The 24,353-nt window shown below is 40.3% G+C and overlaps 2 protein-coding genes and 1 non-coding gene across 13 annotated transcripts in view; 1 reads left to right on the top strand and 2 right to left on the bottom strand.

The window, feature by feature from the left end:
• LOC129776655 (neutral ceramidase) overlaps positions 1–3,409 on the top strand; it is a 71,162-nt gene extending 67,753 nt beyond the window's left edge. For all 6 annotated transcript variants that reach the window (XM_055782432.1, XM_055782424.1, XM_055782440.1 and 3 more), the window contains exons 4-5: positions 2,047–2,975; positions 3,041–3,409. In XM_055782432.1, the coding sequence (XP_055638407.1) occupies positions 2,047–2,975; positions 3,041–3,218 (1,107 nt within the window). In that variant the 3' untranslated portion in view covers positions 3,219–3,409. The remainder of the gene's footprint in view (positions 1–2,046; positions 2,976–3,040) is intronic.
• A 2,713-nt stretch (positions 3,410–6,122) lies between these two features.
• Trnae-uuc (transfer RNA glutamic acid (anticodon UUC)) lies at positions 6,123–6,194 on the bottom strand. The gene has a single exon. It is a non-coding gene; the product is annotated as a tRNA-Glu (tRNA).
• A 4,723-nt stretch (positions 6,195–10,917) lies between these two features.
• The window catches only part of LOC129762626 (protein lozenge), a 125,277-nt gene continuing 111,841 nt past the window's right edge, over positions 10,918–24,353 (bottom strand). For 5 of the 6 annotated variants that reach the window (XM_055761075.1, XM_055761076.1, XM_055761078.1 and 2 more), the window contains 2 exons: positions 11,973–12,128; positions 10,918–11,911 (listed from right to left, as the gene is read on the bottom strand). In XM_055761075.1, the coding sequence (XP_055617050.1) occupies positions 11,310–11,911; positions 11,973–12,128 (758 nt within the window). In that variant the 3' untranslated portion in view covers positions 10,918–11,309. The remainder of the gene's footprint in view (positions 11,912–11,972; positions 12,129–24,353) is intronic. The other variant, XM_055761080.1, reaches the window with a different exon arrangement.

The raw sequence follows: 24,353 nt of genomic DNA, 5'->3' as shown, positions 1-24,353 counted from the left end.
TATAAACAGTGGAGCTCGCTGAGGCAAACTTTCATTCGGCATCAAGCTGTTGAGTAATCCAGTTCACTTTGCTTTCGCTGCGCTTCGAGCTAAGATTGGACCCCACCAGTGGTAATCCAACTTGGAAATCGTCGTTTGATTTTTCGGTTCGTTTTTCGCGTTATTCGTATCGTGTGTTCTTCTTTCCGCGTCATAAATTGGACGCTTCGCGTAGTGTGCGATGAGAAAGAAGAAGAGGAAGGCAGGCTCGAGCCCTGCAGAAAACGAACGCATTGCCAGGGGCAATAAAATTTCGAGGTAAGCGTCATCTAATGATGCACGCGGTGTTGGTGCAGTGAAAAGCGCTCGCACTGAACCGAGCCTTCGCAAATGTGACACCGCACCGAACAACAACGAAGTAGGCGATTTCGACGCGTCGGTCGAAAATGTAAACGCCCAGGCAGCAACCAAAATCAAGCTCCCTCCGCTGGTGGTGAAGGCGGTCGCTCTTGACAAACTCATCAGCGAATTCGAATCGATGGGTGTTACAGCAGAGTACAAGTTGTGTGGCATAATTCAGTCTTTTTCCAAGCAGTTAACATTGTTTATTTTCCGTCTTCATAAGGGCTTCGTTGGTGCCTTTGAGAATGCATCAATGCATTAAACTGACGTTATGGCGAAGCAGACGTTAAGGTTGTGCACCAAAAAATTATTTGGGAATACCAAGCATCTTGAATGTCTTACTGGAATGTCTTAAGTTATTTGGGTTCGCGTGCCAGTCGCAAAACTGCCTTCAACTAGGACTGCATTTGCACTACTTTTTTCGAGATTGTTATTAACAAAAAAAGTTTATGCATGCTATGGTGAACGTTTGTTCGGCGCTTGGTTTACGCTTAGTTTGTACGAACGATGTCTAGAGGTGCGATTCCTTTGAGGCAATACTAAATAACATGTAGCATGATATTTGATACTTGCAAGTGTTGTCATTGTTGTTGTTTACATACGGTGCCAAAGATATATTGATGTAGTTATGAGATATGGAATAATGGTGCTGGTGCAACATGTATATAATCGACTGTAGCCGAGTCTATGTCAATTTCGAAAAAGCCCACCGGAATAGCCTTCGAGGTAAATTTTCAATGCATTGACATGAAATAAATTGTGAAATACGATTGTTTTGCGAGGGCAAGAATGAATCATCAATCAATTATCGTCAACTGATTCTACAATGAAAAAATCATTTCAGAGATTATTCTACTAAGCAGTTGTTTCTAAAATCTCACAGCATTATAGAATAATATCGGAAGGTATAAACAAGCGACTTATATTAAATAACAGCGTAGTTCTACGTCAACAATGCGGTCGTATCTTGGACACAACCTCCTATAATTTTTTTTTCGGATTTTACGAATAAAATGAAGTGTTCGGGTATTTTGGTTATTGTTATGAAGCAACGGGGTGTCGTAAAACAAATTCCAATGAATATTTTAAAGCTTCAGGACAATACCTAAAGCGCTACATAGGGGTTTTAAAAAATTCGAAAAATTGCCAAAATGGCGGTTATTTTTGTTAAAAATGAGCTATTTTGCATGAAAAATCGCTTTTTAGAAGCTCATAAGAAATCGAAAAAATGCGATATTATAAAACGGCTATGTAACGCTTTAAATAAACCATTTTTACATGCTGATAAAAAATTTCAGCCAAATTGGTCGAGTAAATCCTGAGATATCGATACCACCAGTTGGAAAAACATGATTTCGAGAAAAACACGTTTTAAAATTCGTACAGCAATACTATATCCCTTGAGGTGACTTCATGCTTTGGGCTGTAACTTTCGAACGAAATCAAATATCGAAAAATCCTTTCAGGACAGCATTTCTGAGGGCCTAAGCTTCCAAAAAGAAAAAAAAACAAAAACTCGATTTTTTTCGATTTTCCAGACCGGGTCCCCCCTTAAATCCTTAATAATCTTGAAGATAAGTCGTCCAGCTCAATCCTTTGTAGGGGTATGAGGTGGAACCTTCAAAATCATAGTCATTATTCTAAAACAACTATTGCTTTTTGCAGCAACTCCTAAACCAAGGTGGTGGAAGGCGACTTACCGGACCGGTGAACTTTATCCATCAGTATGTCGACATGCCCAGGGCCGAAGCGTCCTACCGCAACCCTATAACTCGCGAATCACAAACGGTGCGTGGTTGTCTACCCGCTATGGGATACAGTTTCGCTGCCGGAACCACCGATGGACCGGGAGCGTTCGATTTCACCCAGGGAACGGTCACCGATAACGCTCTGTGGAACATTGTGCGTGACTTCATTGCCGAGCCCACGGCGGACGACATCGAATGTCAGGCGCCGAAGCCTATTCTGCTCGCCACTGGACGGGCAACCTTCCCGTACGATTGGCAGCCGAAGATTGTCCCAACACAGATTCTGACCATCGGGAACCTCGCCATCGCCGCCGTTCCAGGGGAATTCACCACGATGTCCGGCAGGCGGGTGCGCAGTGCTATTTCCCAGGCTTCGGTGTCCGCCGGTGGTCCCGAACTGCAAGTGGTCATCGCGGGCTTATCGAACATGTACACCAGCTACGTAGCCACTCCGGAGGAGTACGAGATCCAACGTTACGAGGGAGCTTCAACCATGTTCGGACCCCACACACTGACCATCTACCTTCAGCAGTACGGCAAACTTATGCGAGCGATGGTTAACAATGAGTCACTGGACGCTGGACCATCCCCACCGCATCTGGACGACAAGCAGATATCGCTCACGACGGGAGTCATATTCGATGGGCACCCGATTGGGCGAGAGTTTGGAACGGTACGTGTCCAACCGCTCAATAGCTATGAGCGCGGGGATACTGTCTTCGCGACATTCATCGCGGGAAACCCGCGCAACAATCTGATGCACGATCGAACATTTTTCAACGTCGAACAGAAGCAACCGGACGGAAGCTGGACGGTAGTGGCCACCGATGCCAACTGGGAGACGAAGTGAGATTTATTTCTGCCAACGTGAATTCGTGTTTGCATCTTTGATTGCTGTAACTACATTTTAGGTTCAAATGGGAGCGCCAGTCGACGATTCTTGGCTTGAGCGATATTGAATTCGCGTGGGAAATCGGACGAGATGTGGTGTCCGGCACGTACCGCATTCGGCATTTTGGTTACTACCGGTTCATTCTGGGTGGTGTATTCCCGTACACCGGATCGACCCGGACCTTTATCGTGGAGTAAGCAGTGCATTTTAAGAGGGAGATACGAGCGAGTGCAGTGAAATGCGATGAAGTGAAAATTCAGTTTTCAGTTTTCAGATCCTTTTTTCGAGTCTATTGGAAATTCGAACCAAAAAACCTAGTCACCAGCAACTATCTGTAGAGAGTAGTCAATTAAGAGTTGTGCTACAATTATTATATTGTTGAGAGATACCGTACGGCGTTTTGTGGTGGTGGCGATATCACACCCTTTTCAGTTGTTTCCAACCTTTTTTTTATTAGCGAGGTTCCTTTACTTTCACAGAGCCAATTTCAGTCTTGGAAGTAAAATTTATGCCCTATGTAAGTAATACAGTTGAAACTATTTTTTTTATTTATTTATTTTGGCTTAACGTCTTTACAACATGGCCTGATTCACAATTTTCCTACAACTAACTCGGTTCGTTGCTATCTCTCTCCAATTCCGCGAGCATCCCGTGCCCACCATGTCCTGTTCCACTTGGTCTAACCAGCTTGCTCGCTGCGCTCCTCGTCGTCTCGTACCAGCCGGATTTTCGATGAACACCATTTTTTGCAGGACAGTTGTCCGACATTCTTGCAGCATGTCTTGCCCAGCGTGTCCTTCCATCTTTGATCATTTTCTGGGTGCTGGGATAGACAGTGAGTTGCGTGAGCTCGTGGTTTATCCTTCGCCTCCATACGCCGTCCTCCTGTACACCACCGAAGATGGTTCTTAACACCCGTCGTTCAAAGACTCCGATGGGTCGCAGGTCCTTTTCGAGTATTGTCTAAGTTTCGTGCCCGGGACAACCGGTCTTATGAGCGTTTTGTACAGGGAACATTTCGCACGACTGCTAAGTCTGTTTGACCTCAAGTGTTTGTGAAGACCATAGTAGGTACGACTTCCATTGATAACTCGTCTCCGGATCTCGCGGCTGGTATCATTGTCAGACGTTACCATTAAGCCAAGTTAGACAAATTGGTCTACTACCTCGCACTCATCGCCGTCGATCGTTACACTACTATCTAATCGGATCCTGTCGTGCTCGGATCCGAAAGCCAGCATGTATTTGGTTTTAGACGCATTGATTTTCAGTCCAATTCTCTCTGCTTCGTGCTTAAGTCTGATGTAATATTCAGCTACCGTCTCAAATGTTCTGTCGACAATGTCTGCGTCATCAGCGAAGCAGATGAATTGACTGGACCTATTGAAAATCGTACACGCTCGTCTCATAACACCCTCTAGCGTGATGTTGAACAGTAGGCAATAGACACCATCACCTTGTCGGAGCCCCCTGCGAGACTCGAATGAATCAGATAATCCACCCGACAGCACTGTATCCCATTCATCGTAGCCATAACCAGTCTTGTCAGCTTCACGGGGAAGCCGTTTTCGTCCATGATTCTTCATAGCTCTTTCCGTGTTATTGAATCGTATGCGGCTTTAAAGTCGATGAATAGATGGTGCGTAGGGACTCTGAACTCACTGCATTTTTAGAGAATCTGCCGCAAGGTGAAGATTTGGTTAGTAGTAGACCGACCTTCGATGAAGCCGGCCTGATAACCTCCCACGAATCTGTTTGTCAGTGGCGATAGACGACGGAAGATGATTTGGGAAAGCACCATGTAGGCGGCATTCAGGACGGTGATTGCGCGAAAGTTTTCACAGTCTAGTTTGTCTCCTTTCTTGAAGAAAGGGCAAATAACCCCATATTTCCACTCCTGCGGTAGTTGTTCTGTTTCCCAAATTCTGACAATCAGCCGATGCAGATAACTAATCAACTTTTCCGGGTCCGTCCTGATAAGTTCCGCTCCGATGCCATCTTTGCCAGTTGATTTGGTGTTCTTAAGCTGTTTGATGGCATTCTTAACTTCACCTACTGTTGGGGGTGATATATCTTCATTATTTACTGCACCAACGTAATCGCTTCTATCGTCATCTAGGTCCACTGCCTGTACGCCATTCAGATTTTTATCGAAGTGCTGCTTCCACCTTCCGGTCACATCACGTTCGCTCGTCAGTATACTCAGTATATACAGTATATACAGTGTACAGTTGAAACTAACATTAAGTGATTTTTACAAGCGACCATGGCTGTTAGTGTTCAATGGTATGATTCGTTCCAGAAAGTTATCGTCACTAGGATGAAACTCAGTCATTGAGAAACAACGCTAAATTCAACCGTTAGGTATGATGCTTCAGGAACACTGAAATCTAGATGATATGATATATGATGCTTACTTTTGGTTATGTTTATTATTTTAATTTTATGTTTAAACCTCAATGAGTTAGGGATGTCAGGGACAAAATTCGTTTAGCCTTTCCGAAATGATCAGGTTGGTTTGAATTGTAGTCTTACGTCACTATAATTCTAACTAGGACCCGGAAAAGGAAGAGATTGGAACGTAGTTTTGCGATTCCCAAGAAGAAGACTTAGATGCCACCTCATCCATCATGAACTAAACAACTCTCAAACGTTTGAAGTCAAACGACCGCTCAGAAAAAGTGTAGTAGGCTAGAGATATTGTGGCGCGGGAAAAAAATATGATGGATATAAATGCCTCACAGATAAAAAAGCGTAATTTCTATTAGAAATAAATATTCGGCGGCCCAAGCCGATCCGAGTCCACCGCCGATCCGTCGTCCGAAGCGGCGGTGATACGACCGAGCTTTAGCGAGTGTCATTACGTTTGCGCGGCGCAAAATCATTACAAAATCATAACCAATTCATACTCGCGCACGGTATCACAGTCCGTCTTCAACTCACGATGTTTTTGCCGCGCCACAATATACCTAGCCTACTACACTTTTTTTGTGCGGTCATTCCAGTTGCAGTTGTTATCTGCTCTTAGCATTATCAGCTTTCTTCCTTTCTCGTATTAGAGAGGCTTTTTACTTGGCAGTTCATTCGCTTCTAAAAAGCTTTTCCCATACCGGTAATCGAACCCTGACCTTCTGGATGAAAGCCAGATATCCTAGCCACTAGACCATATGGGACCACATATATCAGCTCTGCTTCGCGGTTAGAAAATGAATTATATTTTCGGAAAGCAACTGCGAAATTTATTTGATTCGAATGGCGGTAGAATTCCAAGGGGAGTAGCTTACGATTCAATGTTTTGCTTGTTTTCAAATTATATTCCGCGGTTACTCTGGTTGCTCCTTTTGGTCGGATCCATTTGAGAATCACAAATTGGACTAATCAAAACGAGGTACATAGCGCGTTTGGATAATGCTTGACATTTCACAAAACAAATGTTATTCATCGTGATAGATGCGTTGAAATATTTCCTATCAATTGATGCAAACATCTTTGCGATCTATTAAGTAATGTTTGAGTTAAAATCATTCATTTTTTCCTACTTGTTAAATGCCTAGATTTTCATTTTAACCCCTATATCTTCCGGTTAAACGTAGTCCTACGTCAAAGATCAATCAGGAAAAAATTGTATTCTATTATGACTATAAATTACAAATGCTTGAACAATGCCCCATAACACCGAAATCTCATCCAAACAAATTTCCGAGTCAGTCCAAAGGAATTTTGGAGATGCCGTCATCAAAAGAGGAAGAGGAAGTGTTTGTGAATTGTTCCAGGAATCGTTCAGCAGTGCCTTCGTTAGCAAATGCCTCAGTACAGAGCCAGTTTCTGCACCCATCAGTAACGTTCCCTGCTTCTCATCTGTCGGAGCCTATCTTGGAACACACGCAACGGTTGCACAAGATGTCTGCTGTAAATTCACGATATTATAATCTGCTGAGCCCGACGGTATCTTGTCTGTAATGCTTAAAATGTGCTCTACTACTCTCTCGTTGACTTTTAGCACATTCGTGTTATCAAGCTGTATGCTGTAAAAAGAGGTACGGAATTACAATCATTTACAATTACAATTACACTCTTCCGACCTTATTCCTGCGACTGTCCGGAACTCCTTCAGTTGTTTAATTTCAATATGCATCGTATTTTTCGCTCACACAACTTCCTGCATCTCCAACCTTCACAATCTGCCGTGTATTCAATCGGTGCTGGTCCTGTTGCGAATATCATCTATCTCGTACATCCCTCGAAAGCTATATTAAGGTGATGGTGGAAGCTAGCCATTGTAGTAGTATAGGTAAACCCACGTGTAAAAATGGGGTAATAGTGTTCGTGCGAGAAGAGCAAAGCACACGTAAATAGATCAATTCACTTATCAGACTGTGTGGCGCTTCATTGACACGGGTCTTTGAATACATTTGAAAAAACAGGAAGTGGGTTATATCTATGGTATAACCGCAAGGGTGACGTAGGACTATCGTTGATTTAGAGATCATTTGTTTGAAGTTGAATCTGAATTCATTCGGAATGAATGAATATTTGGGGGACTTCGAAAACGAGAGCGTTACGTTGGAGGCACAAGGTTTTATGCATCCAATATTGGATACGGAAATATCCTACTGATGGGGAAGAATAATTTTCAGAAGCTATCCTGTTATTTGCGATTGATTGAAAAATCACAAAACCAAATGTATTTGGTCACAGTGTTATATGGATAGAAAACATTCAAATAAACTCTTTCACATGAATGTATTTTTAAATTCCCAGAGGAACTAGCAGATTATTTTCCGGATCTTTCTCGATGCTGAATGGCATCCAAACGGAAAGAATTCCGTGCGTGTATGTGTGTATGTAGCGGCTACTTCGATGGTCACCTTCTCTTCACCTGAAGGATCGGCTTCTCTGTGCACAGTTTCAAACAAACTGCTTGATTTTCAGAGCAGATCTCGATCCTTCGTCGACCAGCACCCTCAGCAACGTTGTTGTCTTGTCGATGTCCTCACGAAAAATGAATGCGTTTCACCACCAGAATATCGCTTAAGTATGCTTTTTGTGCGTGATTGAATCGAGAGAAGGCGTGGTTTACGATGGCAATTTGGAAGGCAAACTAGAGGGGAATGAACTCTCTGAGCTTGGAACTTTCGGCGACTGAACAATAATCGATTGTGGGCGCATACAATATTGGATACGGAAATATCCTACTGATGGGGAAGAATAATCTTCAGAAGCTATCCTGTTAATTGCGATTGATTGAAAAATCACAAAACCAAATGTATTTGATCACAGTGTTACATGGATAGAAAACATTCAAATAAACTCTTTCACATGAATGTATTTTTAAATTCCCAGAGGAACTGGCAGATTATTTCCCGGATCTTTCTCGATGCTGAATTGCATCCGAATGGAAAGAATTCCGCGCGTGTATGTGTGTGTGTGTAGCGGCTGCTTCGAGATCTTCCCGGGGAACCGTTTGTGGCATCACTCTCCTCCTGATGGATTCCCTTCTGGCCTAAGGTGCACAAACAGTCTCTTGGTGACACCGTTCATCCGCGCTTTCATGATAAACGAAGAGCTTCACCACAACAGCGACAACATGCTCCAATCGCTGTTCAATTTGAACTGAGTGGATTTCCGAGCGGCGCTCGCTTTTATACCGATTGGTGATTTCAATAGCCTGTTTTGAAAGCAATTTTAAGACTATTGAAACAAGTTTTTGGATCAGAAAGTAACAAGTATAGAACGCGTAGACATTTTATCTTTCGAATGAAATGTTTATCATACCATTTCGTTCAGTTGTTTAGGAGCTATTAACGCTCAAAATCTCGGTCTCCGGCGTAACGCTTTCGTTTTCGAAACTTTGATTTTACACCCCGGTATAGAAATGAAAGACGTAGTCCTACGTCAAAAAAAATAACAATTCAATACTAAAGTAAAATGTATGAACGATGTGTTCCGATGAACAATTGCAAATATAAATATATATAGAAGGTGCATTTGCATATGAAGTAAAATTCTGATTATACGCGAGCGTAACATGAGCAAATTTATAACACATGCGAATTGGGGCTCTTTTGGTAATAACAAGTTCTTCCGCATAGTAACTCGATGTTGATAATTCCTTAATATTTTCCTTCGTTGATCGTATTGTTTTCACATATTCACGTTGGAGAGCCTTAACCCTTCTCTTCGTAGGCCGAGGCATTTTTATTGAATGTAATACTTTTCCGTTTACTGTTATAGGCAGCCGTGGCAGTGTTCCGAGCTCTGCAATACAATTTTATTACCCAAAGTTAAAGCTGCTAAAACTTACATTATAGACCCAATTAACGTAAAAATATTAATTCTATTGATATCAACATAATTTTATTCTTTTGATTGTCATAACATGAAACGCTATGACTTAGGAATAACATTTTATTGAGTGATTTTTATAGCTGTTTCGATGATGTTGTCCGGCATCAGTGTCGAAAAAATAACGATGCTTTCACCAATACAATCAAAACCATTGCCGAAAATTTAAAAATTAAAGTTTAACTTTCAGAGCACTAGCTCGAGTTTTCCGACGTTTTTCACTATACAGTGCAACAGCAGATGAAAATTTAATATCTTGTGAGTAATCTATCAGAGTTTGGTTGATATTACTTGATGGGAAGTGTGCGTAAACGATCATTTTCTTTACACTGCTCCGGAAAATTATTGTTTCGGGCGATGGGCGAGGGGGGAAGATGAAAGGAATGAGCGCCATTGTGGCAGCCATTTGTGGCTAGCTTCCATCTTCACCTTAAATCACTTTTTCATAGCCCTATCGAAATAGGTAGTATTAGTAGTTAGTAGTAACAATATACTCGTAAGTGAATAATCGTAAATCTATTTTTAACGAAAAACTATGAATGGATTATACCTATGATATAACCGCGGTTTGCAAAAATGCAAGCGAGTGCAAAAGAACCCGCAGCTTGCATCTGTTTTGCAATGCCGATTTCCTCAGGCTCCATGGTTTTGAAATCTGTGTTACGGAAACATTCCAATTTGTAAAAACGCAAAAGAGTACAAATGTACTCGCAGCTCGCATCTATTTTGCAATGTCGATTTCCCCAGGCTTCATGGTTTTGAAGTCTGTGTTAGGGAAACATTCCAATTTGCAAAAACGCAAACAAGTACAGAAGTTCCCACTGCTTGCATATAATTTGCTATGCCAATTTCCCTGGCTCCATTATTTTGAAGTCTGTGTTAGGGAAACATTCCGATTTCCAGAAACGCAAGCGAGTACAAAAACACCCGCAGTTTGCATCTAATTTGCTATGCCGATTTCCACAGGTTCCATGGTCTGTGTTAGGGAAACATCCATTCATTCCAGCGATCGTTCCTCAATCGTTGCGCAATCATAACTGATCGAGTTTCCGAGCGGCACTCGCTTATATACCGATTGGTGTGATTTCAATAGCCTGTTTTGAAAGCAATTCTAGAGCTATTGAAACAAGTTTTTGGATCAAAAAATAACAAGCATATCACGCGTAGACATTTTATCTTTCGAATGAAGTGTTTATCCTACCATTTCGTTCAGTTGTTTAGGAGCTATTAACGCTCAAAATCTCGTTCTCCGGCATAACGCTTTCGTTTTCGAAACTTTGAACTTACACCCCAGTATAGAAATGAATGACGTAGCCCTACGTCAACAGTATTGAGCATAGTTGCTTGTATCTTTTTGTTATGGCTACTACACATAAACTGATAGCGCTGACGACGGGGAAATCGCATGAAAAATTTCTCAGACCATATTTTTAATGCATGCTTTAAAGAAACATGTTTAATTTTCCTAAGTGCATCTTCAGTGAGGAATTTGTGGCCTAAAAGTGATACATTTTGATTACTGATACAGAATAGAATGAAAAAGAGTAAAGATACAGATTTATACAAATATTTATTGTAAATCCACCCAACATTTAGCTAATTTGCCATCTCTTTTCGCATTTTACCTATATTACAGAAAATTTCCATAGAAGAAAAAAACCCATCTCTATATTCTGCGTATTCACTTGATAACTGAGATTATTTCAGATGGAATGCAATATTTGTAAATCTATATGAAAACAGTTCTGCTAGTTCCTTACATCATATATAAATTATTCTAAATTTACTAGTACAGTAAAGTACGACTAAGTATCTCTACGAACGTAAACAGTTTGAGCGGTTGGTTCCAGTTGGTGCACAGAAAGTAAAACATACGAAACAAATCATCAATTGACACTAAACGAATCGAAAATCAGTCTAGAACACGCCTAAAACTCGTAACATCAGTAGGGCCGCCAGACGCTGCTCGGATCGCCAGCGACGGTTTCTTCCCGGCCCTCTGGTGGCTCGCTACCATCTCCTGCGCCAGCCGCGCCAGGATGCGCTGCGGAGTGATGCTGCTGCTGCTGCGCTTGCTGATCCGCTTCGTGGACCATCAGGGCGCTGTCGTGCGTTCCGATGCCAATCTCGACACCTGGTGCCGGTGGTCGCATCGTCCCTGCGGATATGGAGTTGATCGTGAATCCGTTGTCCGAACCGAGGTACTGCTCGAGCTTTTCGCTCCCGGTGCCGTGCAGATGGACGTGGATTTGGTTCTGGTTGACGGTGCTGAACATCTGCGGGCAGAGCACCATGGCGGGAGTCGTCGAGGGGTACTGCGTTTGTGGCGGGGGTGGTGGCAGCGGCGGAGGGCACGGGGAATTGTACTGATAGCTTCCGTATCCGTTGGCCCACTGGCTGTACGGACCGTAGGAGGCATCCAGCTCGGACCCTTTGGACACGTACCCGTGGGGCATGGATTGGTGGGGAGTCGAGCTTGAGGCCGGCGGAATGGCGTAGTAGTCCTGGTACGCGGGGGCGGTGTCTGGAAGAACTGGAAGATGATCTGCGTGAATTGAGGAAAAAGCTGCTGTTTAACAAATACTTAAGCCGGGCTTAGGTGTTACCTGTTGGAATGCTGTAGTTTGGATGCTCTGCCATTGGGCAAGGATCGTATCCACCGTAGGAGGGAGGCGTCGTTTGGAGGGGCGAGTAGTTGCTGACGTAAGCCGTCGCCGAGGAAGAATTAAGCCCATTTGGCCAGTCGCCAGGATTGCTGTAATCTGCGAGGGGGAAATGGAATGTGGCATTAGTATGGTATATGTGTGTGAGGTCGGCATAAACGAGGGAATAAGTAATCAGCGGCGAATTTTGATGTGGGCGTGGGATATGTTGTCTCGCAAACGATCATTTCCTGGATGCCGTTTAGCAGCCGGCAGCCTCCCAAGAAGAGGCGGTTGGCATTTGATCGTATACCGCTAATCGGTTTTTAATTTTGGTGGTCTTAAGCTGTTTGCTAACAAGCGCCTTCGGTCCCTTTGCCTGAGCAGAAATGTGTTAAGCCTGAAAATGCTAATTTGAAAAATGAACAATCTGAATTGGAATAAAATGTTGCTTATGTATTTAGTGGAAAGTGGACTTCGAACCAAATTATGTTCAGCAGGTGAGAAACTGAAACAAGAAGTTTGTTCGAGTTGAGTGACTAACACTGTATTCGACGCAATATTTCATCCTCATTCAGACTGTGAATTTTTGTGCAAAATTAGCATAATAAAGTCCCGCTCATTTTGACTAAGGGGGTACTCTAGTGTAGAGGCACGAATTTCCGACGTTTTTTCAAGCTCCGGAAGAAATAAAAGAAAGTATATTTAAACTACCCATTATATTATTATGTGTTTGTCTATATTTTAACAATAAAACAAAAATTCAATGGAATTTTTTTTCGTAATTAAAATAGTTACAAGCTGATAAAGTGAGAGGGTTGAAAAAAACTTGTGCTATGGCGTACACGATGACAGCCCTTCTGGTTATCTGAAACAAAAAAATCAAACAATTTCTGAATCAGTAAAGATGCCGCTATCGCATGAACCTCGTACAAGTCAAAAACATGTTTTTTGAAAACATGGCGGCCATTTGAAGAGAAAAACTCTTTTAAACGTGTTTTTTACGTTTCCCGATTTTTTAAAAACAGTAAAATTAAAAGAGTGTAATTTTTATTGGTTCATGCGGTAAAGAGATGCATACAGTTTGTATTCATATCAGTGTTTGCCAAATGATCCACTCATTGAAAAAATCGCTTTCGTTCGTTTAAATATGATCTTTCAGGAAACATTTCTCCCAGCGGTATTCTATTATTGTTATGTGCTGCAAATCACGACACAAAAGAGAACGAGACAACTCTGCATCGGCTCGCACTTCATTGCACACCAGCATGCAAGCAAAGCTATCATATACGCTTTCAGTGCAGAAAGCATATTTTCTTCTTTGCCTCTAACATATGCATACCGACCTCTCCATGCATCATGAAACAGCAGGATCATACGGACAACGCAAAGCGAAAGATTCATATTCAGCTAATGTAGCAGATCCTGATTATTAAGTCTCAGAGAGTGCAAACTATATGATTATTTAGCTCGATAGAGGCTAAGGGAAGGGTAGTCAGATTATATTTTCCATTTTTAACGTCGCTATCCCTTGAAATGTGTATATTCATATAGACCGCATAGTTTTACTAGCAACACCGCTCCAGTGAGAAGCAAAAACTCTCGTGTTTTATCTCTTTTCCCATTCGCTGCTCTCCGCAAATGGTGACGTAATGATGACGTAATTTTTCTAGTATCATTTATTGCTTTACACTTGTCTGTGCAGTGGGTTTCGCTATAGTAAAATGAGACGATATATGCGGTTCAAACTTGTATGCAGGCTTCGAAAATAGTGTGCCATGTTTGATACAACTCGAATATGCAAACAACAGTCTTCGTTCCTCTCTTAGTTTAATCACTAAATGTTACAAAAGTGATTGCTGACATTCATACAAGTATCTGAATGATCCTCTCATATTTGGTTATATGTTCGTGAGAGTTTACTTGCATGACACATTGTGTATCATTTGATTTTGATCGAAATCCAAACACTGATTCATATAAATTCGACATAAATCGGTTCAGTAGAACTTGAGATATCGTGTACGCCAGTATGAAAAAAATAGTTGCGAGAAAAACGCGTTTGAAATTAATTGTTATAGCCGTACTAGATTACATATCGCATAACTAAAATGGTTATAACCCGGTAAATACTGGGATTTTCGAAAATTGCTTTCTAAGGTATATTCTTGGATGCCTAAACATCAGAATTATAAAGATATTTACGTCTTTCATTTCTATACCGGGGTGTAAAATCAAAGTTTCGAAAACGAAAGCGTTACGCCGGAGACCGAGATTTTGAGCGTTAATAGCTCTTAAACAACTGAACGAAATGGTATGATAAACATTTCATTCGAAAGATAAAATGTCTACGCGTTCTATACTTGTTACTTTTTGATCCAAAAACTTGTTTCAATAGTCTTAAAATTGCTTTCAAAGCAATCTATTGAAATCACCAATCGGTATATAAGCGAGCGCCGCTCGGAAATCCACTCAGTTCTAATTGAACAGCGATGGGAGCATGTTGTCGCTGTTGTGGTGAAGCTCTTCATTTATCATGAAAGCGCGGATGAACGGTATCACCAAGAGCCTGTTTGTGCACCTTAGGCCAGAAGGGAATCCATCAGGAGGAGAGTGATGCTACAAACGGTTCCCCGGGAAGATCTCGAAGCAGCCGCTACACACACACACATACACGCACGGAATTCTTTCCGTTTGGATCGAGAAAGATCCGGAAAATAATCTGCCAGTTCCTTTAGGAATTTAAAAATACATTCATGTGAAAGAGTTTATTTGAATGCTTTCTATCCATGTAACGCTGTGACCAAATATGTTTCAATCAAGTGCTATTAACAGATGGTTATCGAGTTAGCATTAACCACTGGTGGGCTTCCAGTATCGAGGAAAATGTGGAAATATCTAATCGTTACTGAAAATAATTTGCCAGTTCCCCTTGGAATTGAAAATTACATTCGAGCGAAAGAGTTTATTTTAATGTTTTCTATCCATAAAATATCCATATAATACATTTGGGTTTGTGATTTGTCAATCAAGTACAGTTAGCAGGAAAGCTTCTGAAGATTATTCTTCAGAACAAGGTTTTTCGTATCCTATATTGGATGCATAAAACCTTGTGCCTCCAACGTAACGCTCTTGTTTACGAAGTCCCCCAAATATTCATTTATTCATTCATTCAGAATGGATTTAGATTCAACTTCAAACAAATGATCTCTAAATCAACGATAGTCCTACGTCACCCTTGCGGTTATACCATAGATATAACCCAATTCCTGTTTTTTTTTATGTTTTTCAAATTTCCAGACTAGAATACGGTCTTTATCAAACGGATTCATTGAGATTGCTAGCAGGCTGCATGGGACAACCTATGGTGAATGTAGCACTGAAACATAGGGCCCTATTATAGAAATCGAGGCGATAAGAATTTTGCTCGTTAGACCTATTTTATTATTATAGAAATCGAGCAATTCGATAGCAACGAGCGAGTGATAGCTATCGATGCAAGTGTTAGAACATTTCAAGTTGTTTGGTTCACTTGTTGCATATCTTCAGAGAATTATTTTGTTTGGTTGCGGTTTGGTTTGGTTTGGTTGATATTTTCCTTTAGGAAACATTTCAGAAACGTTTAAATATATGCAATTTTCAACACATGTTCGTTTGTTTTGATCAGTATTTGTTTTACGGTGCTGCCAAGATTTACAAGAAATCGACGCTAAAAGAGAATTACATAAAAAAAAGTTTTCCTTAAAAAAGTGGAATTTATGTGTGACTCCTCACGGAATTCCATAGATTGCAGTTGTGAAAATAAATGAAAAGATTCGTTTTCTAATAATTATATTTTTTGTAAAGCAAATTGTTCCATGATATCGTTTTTATTACACATCTATGCATGCATTACGCCTATTAAGCTTCATTCGTTGAGGGAATATCAGTTTTCTCCAAAACATAACCATATTAACACTTTTGGAAATACATTTTCATAGCAGATGCTTCAAAAAAAGATTTGGCATCCTTTCTATAGTGCTTCGTGAAACATTTCAAGCTTGTATCAAAATATTTCATCACAACGGCTGACATTCGAGCCTGCTAACGAATCGAGCAGTTTTCCTCGATTTCTATAATTCCAGATTTTACTCGGTGCGATAGTGATAGTGATTGTATCGAATCCTCGATTCGATTTCTATAATAGGGTCCATAATTTTTATAAGATACAGGAAATTGGGGAATGTATTGAAGTACTTTTTCTATTATAACCGTAATGTTGCAATTTTATTTTTGTTATGCCTTCTCTGATGGATGTGAGACAAATAGACATATAGAAATATTTAATAGTGTGTTATTTGCACACATGAAATTTATTTCCTCGCGTTGATTAAACCGTGGTGTTGAAGTCTGTGTTAGGGAAACATTCCGATTTCAAGAAACCCAAGCGAGTACAAAAGTACTCGCAACTTGCATCTATTTTGCAAAGCCGATTTCCACAAGCTCCATGATTTTGAAGTTTGTCTTAGGGAAACATTCCAATTTCCAGATACGCAAGCAAGTACAAAAGTACCCGCTGCCTGCATCTATTTTACAATGCCAATTTCCAATGGTTCCATTGTGTTAGGTGTTTGTGTGTTAGGGAAACATCCATCCATTCAAGCGATCGTATCTTAATCGTTGCGCAATCATAACTGAGTGGATTTCGTTTTTTTCGGTTTTTGATTATAGAGACATTAAACATTTTCTGTTCATTCGTCTCTAGCTTTGAGAAAGGGCCTTGGAAAACTTCACTCTACACCAGCACTACACCTTCACCCTCATTGCCTTGAGAAAGGCACTCGATCCCTCGTCGTTCAGCTCGTTCAGCAACGATGTTGTCAAATCGGCGTCCACACAGAGAAAGAGTGGATTTCCGAGCGGCACCACTCGCTTATATACCGATTGGTGTGTTTTCAATAGCCTGTTTTGAAAGCAATTTTAGGGCTATTGAAACAAGTTTTTGGACCAAAAAGACGGGTGGGTAATGTCGGGGACATAACCGGAGTGACGTAGGACTATACAAAGGGGACAGCTTTTGTTAAATATATATTTTAAATATATTGTTTTATTTTCTTCTCCTACGTGAATACCTACCTATCTACCTGAAAAATGGATTAGTTTACTGTTTAATCACTCGATATCCCCATCTTGTTCGGTTAAACCTTCCTGTTTAGCTATTGCGTTTGCCACTCGCCACAGCTTTCACAGTTGGAAAATTTCTTCCCATCCAGCTTGTGACATGTTGTTCAGTAAATTACATTTAATGCGACGTGCCGGAGAAACACTTTGCCACTCACTGAAACTAATTGTTCCCTTGATGAGCGCCGAACCGAAGCTGTTCTGTTCTTGATGCGGGTTTTCTGATTGTCGTGAGCAGCTTTGCAAGCCAACTCGAGCACTCCGACGGCCGAAACTCTATAATCGCTGTTAGGTATACTGGTGCTCCGGCACCAATCCGTTCGGCCTAGTTACCCTTGCGGAGCAATCAGTGAATGCGACCAACAGGGAACTGGAGACCTGCACGGTTCGAGTGAGACTTTGCCTTTCCCTTAACTTGTCCTCCTTTGTTACGTCCACGATGCCGATGCCATACAACCACACGGGTTTACGGTTTGAAAGAAAATAAGATATTTTTTTGGGGTCCGCGTGTTTTATACTCTAGCGGTACACACTCACAGGATAGAGACAAATCGGCAGATTCAGCCAGAGGGGCGAGTCCAACGAGACGAACGAATGAGCGTTAAAAGGGAGCGATGGCAAAAAAATACATTCATTACGATTTGTTCGCTCGTTGGATTCACATGCAGGCTAAAAAGGGTCCTTTTCAGGATCACAAAACTATCTTCAATCTAAAGAGTTTATTGTTTTGTTATCACTCGATATCCCGATATCTTGTTCGGCTAAACCCTTCTGTTTAGCGATTGCATTTGCCACTCGCCACAGCTTTCACAGTTGGAAAATTTCTTCTCATCCAGCTTGTGACATATTTTACAGTAAATTACATTCAATGGCACATCGCATTACCACCACTCAGTATCGGATTAGAGGTAATTTTAACCTGTAATTGAAAATTTGCGATGACAGTGGTACAGTGTCGACTTTCAATGTGGGGTCATAATTTGGACCCCGAACTCTATGTTTACAAAAATGTCCAACTAAATATGTCGCATTGCAGGTCCGTCCAATTAGCTAAATGTCGAGATAAGTGTAAATTACTGTACTTTCAATCTAGAAGCAATTTAAGAATTGGTGAAAATCAATAAGCTCAGAACAACTGCCAAATTCACATACTCATCATATCCTGGCAAACAAATTATGAAAAATTCAATTTGTGTTTTATTATTATTTTGGATATTGTTTTAGAAAGCATTGAACTGTATTTCCTAAACTCTTTTTTGGAAGGTTTAATGGTCCTGAAAAGCGCCTTGTTTTATGGAATGGTTCCAATTTAGAAAACTTTGTACTCGTGGTTTTGAAAAAAACCATTTCGAACGCCCTCGATGCCGCCTTGTTCTGGATTTGCCACCAAAGCAGTTTGTATGAAGAATAAACTTTTTTCTTCTGCTACCTGATGCCGTTTTGCGATTGCGTTTACCACTCGCCATTCGCTGCAACTGCCTGTTGTTGTCTTGATGTCCACCGAACCGAATGTGTTCTGTTCCGAATGCGGGTTTTCTTATCGTCGCGAGCAGCTTTGCCAGCTAACTCGATCACTTCGGCGGCCGAAACTATATAACGCCGGCTAGGTGGACTGCTGCACTGGTACTAACGCGCTCGGCCTAGCTACCCTTGCGGGGATCTCCAGATCAACACGGTTCGAGCGGGATTTTGCCTTTCCCTTCACTTTTCCTCCTTTACCATGTCCAGACATGGCTGCTTGGGTTGGTTTGTTGATGTGTTGTGATGCGAACCGATGTGGTGTACGGTTTGAATGAGAATGATCGTTACGGCAGCGGAGCGGGGATTTTTAAGCTGACTGGCTGGCTCGAGAATTACGCATGTGTGAGACTGCGACCAATGTTTCGTTTATTTTTTTCTTTTTCCTTTTCAATCGTGCTTCATTCTATTTCGCTGCTGCTCTGGTTGCCCGTTTTGGTCGGTACGATTTGTGGAGCACAAAATGGACCAATCAAAAATGGGCACATAGTGCATTTTGACAATGCTTGATATTTCACAATTATTCAATTATTTATCTCAAGAAAAATGAAATGTTATTCGTTATGATAGATGCGTTGATATATTTCCTATCAATTGATGCAAAAACCTTTGCGATCTATTGAGAAATGCTCGAGTTATTAGAGTTCCAAATCTTGCATTTTTTCCTACTTGTTCAGTGCCTAGATTTCCATTTCACCCCCTATATTTTCCGGTTAGACGTAGTCCTACGTCAAAAAAACCAAGTCCCAGTGTTCAGTTCCACACCGACCGAACTGAAGTGACAGCATCTCGCGACATGCAGAATTTGCACACCCCACCACACACCACGAGTTACCCCTCCCACATTGCAACTATGAGCCAGCCATCGCTAAAGCACGCTGTGCTCGACGGCATAAAAATGCAATGCTTGTCGCGGCACGGCATTCAGTTTCGCGTGAACAGTGATGCAGTGCACATCGGAGCCAGCAGCAAGAAGAAGGCCAACACCAGTAGCAGCAGCAATGAAACTGCGCCGATGGCAGTAAGAAGTTACACCGTCGGCAGGAAGAAGACCGCTTCGGTGCCACAATAAAAATAACGCGCCCACTGCGGAGCGCATCAGTCGTCATAAAACCATCGAACAGTGAACATCACAGTGAATTCAAATAGAAACAAGAAGAGAAAAGTTGTAAATAAAATGAAAGTGTAAATAGTATAAGTCTCCAGTGTTTGCGTCCGATCGCCGGAACATCCAGTCCTCCACCTCTGCCGCACCAAAAGAGTAAAAGTTTTCTAAAAGAGTTTTGGGAAAGCCTTTCTCAAGGCTCATCGAGTAAAAGCGGTTGCTGCTAGCTAGTCCAGTCCAACTGCGACGTTGGCTTCATGAGGCGAAGCCAACCCAAGGAATCTGGCCCAGTTGCACTCCTGGGAAGGAACACAGCGGTTCCTGCTCCCATCCGGCTCGGTTCCCGCTGGGTACGCGAGCACCCTTATCTACCGGCGCAATTACAGTCCACTGTAGCCCCAACACCCAGTGAGTCAAAAAAAAAAACGAGTTGACAGGAGATCACGACGTTTCATGCAATGATAAGATATTAGGTCGTATGAATAAAAAAAAGTATTTACTTATTCTGCCCGTTTCCAAGTAAAGTAAACTTTCCTAGTATTTACTTGAATCCGTATGAATAAAAGTTTACTTTACTAATTTGATTTTCGAATTCGAACATAGTTTTTACTTTGTCAAACATCTATCAACTGATTGTTTAGGTTTCGTTTCAAAACGTTTTTTTGGACAAAGCGTGAATTCGCGATGAAAAAGGAATAGTGTCGACGTCTGGTGACTTTCAATTAGGGACCATAGTTTGGGTCCCTATCTCGTTAGTGTAATACCTATCATATTAGAAGACACGAAGCCAGTTTTCATATTTGAATGAAAATTTTCACATCATGTTATTTAATCACTTAAAACACTTTTTTCCGACTTTTATTTAACCATTTGTCTATACATTTCTAACGTAATTACTGAAACTTTTCATTATAATATAAAGTTGTCTTCAAAAACAATATTCGTACAAGATTTTTTCACCACCTGCAAACAAAAGTGTTTTTCATTTAAACAGAATGCCAAATAGGTACGGAAATATTATTTTTCATTCATAATTTAAATTTTGAAAACGTGTTCATTCCGCCTGAAAATCAATCAATTTTTTTACGCTCCCCTGAACTAGTAAACGAAACTCAATGCCATCAATGCGGATCGTTAACTTGTTTAACTTCAAGCGCAAGATAGCAGCATTAAACATAAATCGGATATGACATCAAAACGAATGATAGTGTTTTCAGATCCAAAGTTTGCTCATGAGCATACTTGATAATAACGAAGTAAACACTTGATGAATGCTGTTTTATTCATACGAAATCAGCTAAACATCCATTTTCGAAAAGTAAATACTTTGTTGTTTCTTTTATTCATACCAAACGTAGTAAAAACTTAATCTCACTGCTCGACTGCTCGAATGAAGTAAAGTAAAGGTGAATTTTGTTTTTATTCATACGGCCTATTATATTTGGCATCCTTTTTTCGAAAACACTAAACACCAATGATTTTTTTTTTCAACGGTTTACTCAATATTTTCTGATGAAAACATAAATGATTCCCTACATTTAATTCTTGACCTAAAATTTTGTACGTCTGATAGATTTTGCTTGAGAAATTAAATGAAATTTTGAGTTTTTTCCAACTATTTTTTTTTGAAAAATCCAACTTTAAAAACTATAACATCTACAAAATGTTGGTCAAAGAATGAAATGTAGAGTTTTTTTTTTGTTTTCATCAAACAATATCAAGCAAATTTCAGAAAAAAAATATTATGAAAACAAAACTTATTTTTCTCGAAAACATGTTTTTCTTTAAATTCTTATAAAATAGATATGAATAGGTCTTACAATTCATCCATACATCGGAAGATGGGCACTTTTATAGGGAAAAAGTTTATCGAACAACAACTTTGTCACGTTTTTCATTGAAAAATTACTATTAATGTTTAATTCGTAACATTTTTATGTATAAATTATAGCGATTTACATCCTCTGTTAACTTTTTTCTATTCAAAAACTAGACAAGAACATGTCAAATGCGAGAATTTACACAGAAAAATGTAACGGGTAAAACATTTTTTTTTTCAGGGGTATCCATATCAAAATGCTGTATATTTCAGAAACTATAAAAAATGGAAAGTTGATATCGTCGACGAGAGCTCATATTTTAATAAGATCTAAAACTTTGTCGAATACACTATATTGCTCTCTAGGCTTTAAACAAAATAAGAAGTAGTTGTAATTTTTTCAAAGAAAACATGAAAAAGTTGTTGTTAGAAAAACTTTTTCCCTGTAAAAGTGCCCATCTCCCGATGTAAGGACGACTTGTTGGAAATTGTAGAAGCTTTTCATATATTTTTTTTAAGAATTAAAAAAAAAGTTTTTGAGTAAGGTGAAATTTAATTTTTTAAATCATTTTTTTTATAATTTTGGAATCATGAAAATTTAAACAATTTTCTACATTTTATCTTTTGACCCGAATTTTGTAGGTATTATAGTTTTTGAGTTATATTTTTTGTAAAAAAATCAAGAAAAATTTTTTGGCCCTTTTTGAAAGTAGTTCAATTCTTTTTTGAATATTTCAAGTATGCAAAGTTGCTTTAACACGTTGAGTGCCATGGTTCTATAGCAACTCTGTGGAAATTTGGTAGGTAGGGTAAATGATCTTGGTTTGTCCGATTCAGGGTGTTTTCACGCAACTAGTAAATGCAAATCGATTTTTCTTCATGAAAATCACATGTAATCGATACGAGTTTGGGTTTGTTGAAAAGCCCCAAGTTTCTAGTTGCTAATACTACCATAGGGCGTTGAAATTATTCAATTTTTTATGTTTTTTAACGATTTTCCTCAGAGAGAAATTATGATCATGGTTTGTCCGGTTCTAGAAATCACCATTTTTGAATGAAAAAAAATCTAATTTCCAAGTAGACGTTGCATTTATCATTGCTTGAGTTTACTGTCATCATATTGATCCATTCATAATTTAGGCTTTCTTCAGGATATTGTATTTTCTTGGGCATTTGAAAAGTGTTCACCTCAACACACTCAACACAGAGAATCTTTATTTCTGCTATGCGCGAAGGACACAATAAACAAACTGCAGCGCGCCAAGCGGTTGCCATAGAAATCATGTGGCCAAAATAACATTATTGAATTGGACAACTCATGATCAGAATTGAGTTCATCAAAATGCGTTAATTTAATGGTTTAGCTATGTAAATCTGATACAAATGGTGTGCAAGCATGATGTTTACAATATTTGTAAGTGTTATAATCCAGAAAAGGTCTGAATACGTGCCAAATAATCATCTGGTGAATAATTGAAAGTTAGCTCAAATGAGGGGCGCATTGACACCAATAGAATGTGGATTTTATAATCCTTGAAAACATGTGAATCCGAAAGAGACAATTTTATTCATATGTTTTGAAACATTCGAATACCTAATTTGACACAGGTGAGCTGAATTAGAGCATTCAAAAAAGTGGACAAACCCTGATCATATTTTCGACTGGACACACCAAAATCATTTACCTCAATAGGAAATTTATAGAAAAAATATTGAGTAATGGTCAGAACTACCTCTTTCAAGATTTCAAAGAACATGAAGTAATAATATTGTTAGAGTAACAACTGCTTAACACTGCGATAGATGTCGACATTGTTCATCTCTCATCGCAAATGGTTTATCAGCGATATTGGTACAATGATCCACCTTACTAGAACGGCTTTCCGAATTGATACTCTATACCACTTCATTTAGGCCTATTCAATTGTTTATGCAAACGATACTGTGTCAATTATGATGATTGATTAAAGTATACAAAATCGAGACTATTTCCAAACGTCAAACCTATGTAGTGTTCCTTTCCTGCGTCACGCCGGAACACGTCCACAGGTGTGGAGCGCTACGTGCGGTTCATCAGCAGCCTCAACTAATTTAAATTCTGAATACGCGAAAGGAAACGATTCCATTCTCTCGCGCGGATGAATTGGAATGCAATCTTGCAAGCAATTGATCCCCCGGGTTACAACATGTCCCACCACTTGGCGAAACTATTCCCAGCGGTGTTTACGTCGATACGGACGGTTGTCAAACTAGTGGCCGCGCGCACTGACCGGACACCGGACCGGGTAATCATCGCTCGCTAATCGAAGCAGCGCGCGCGGTCGTGTCCGGCGTCGATCAAGCGCGAAATAAGAAATTCCAATCGAAATTGGTACACACCGAAGCTGAAGCTTCTCAAAGTTTTATGAATGGATAGGAAAAAAGGGAGCTCTCAATGAAACATGTATTCATTCACTCAGTCACGCGAAGCTATCGAAGGAATTGGGTTGCCCGGGGGTCTGTGGGGGTGCCAACGGACCAACGGATCCAATCAATCACGAATAAGTCATTACAAGGAACCAGAGCCACAATATATAAGTATCGGCAGGTAGCCAGCAAAACACACAGCCACATGTTCCACGCTTTTTCGTTCACATTTCCAACCCGGGCGATGTAAAATTAAATTAGTCTCTGAAACCCACCGATCCCACCGATTGACTCCGAGAGTGGAACGATAGCAAATAGGCGAGAACGGAAATAAATA

Source organism: Toxorhynchites rutilus, chromosome 1 (genome assembly GCF_029784135.1).
Source record: "Toxorhynchites rutilus septentrionalis strain SRP chromosome 1, ASM2978413v1, whole genome shotgun sequence".
NCBI classification, from domain to species: Eukaryota; Metazoa; Arthropoda; class Insecta; order Diptera; family Culicidae; genus Toxorhynchites; species Toxorhynchites rutilus.
Note: the sequence above shows the minus strand (reverse complement) of the source record. Positions and strands in the feature narration are given on the sequence as shown.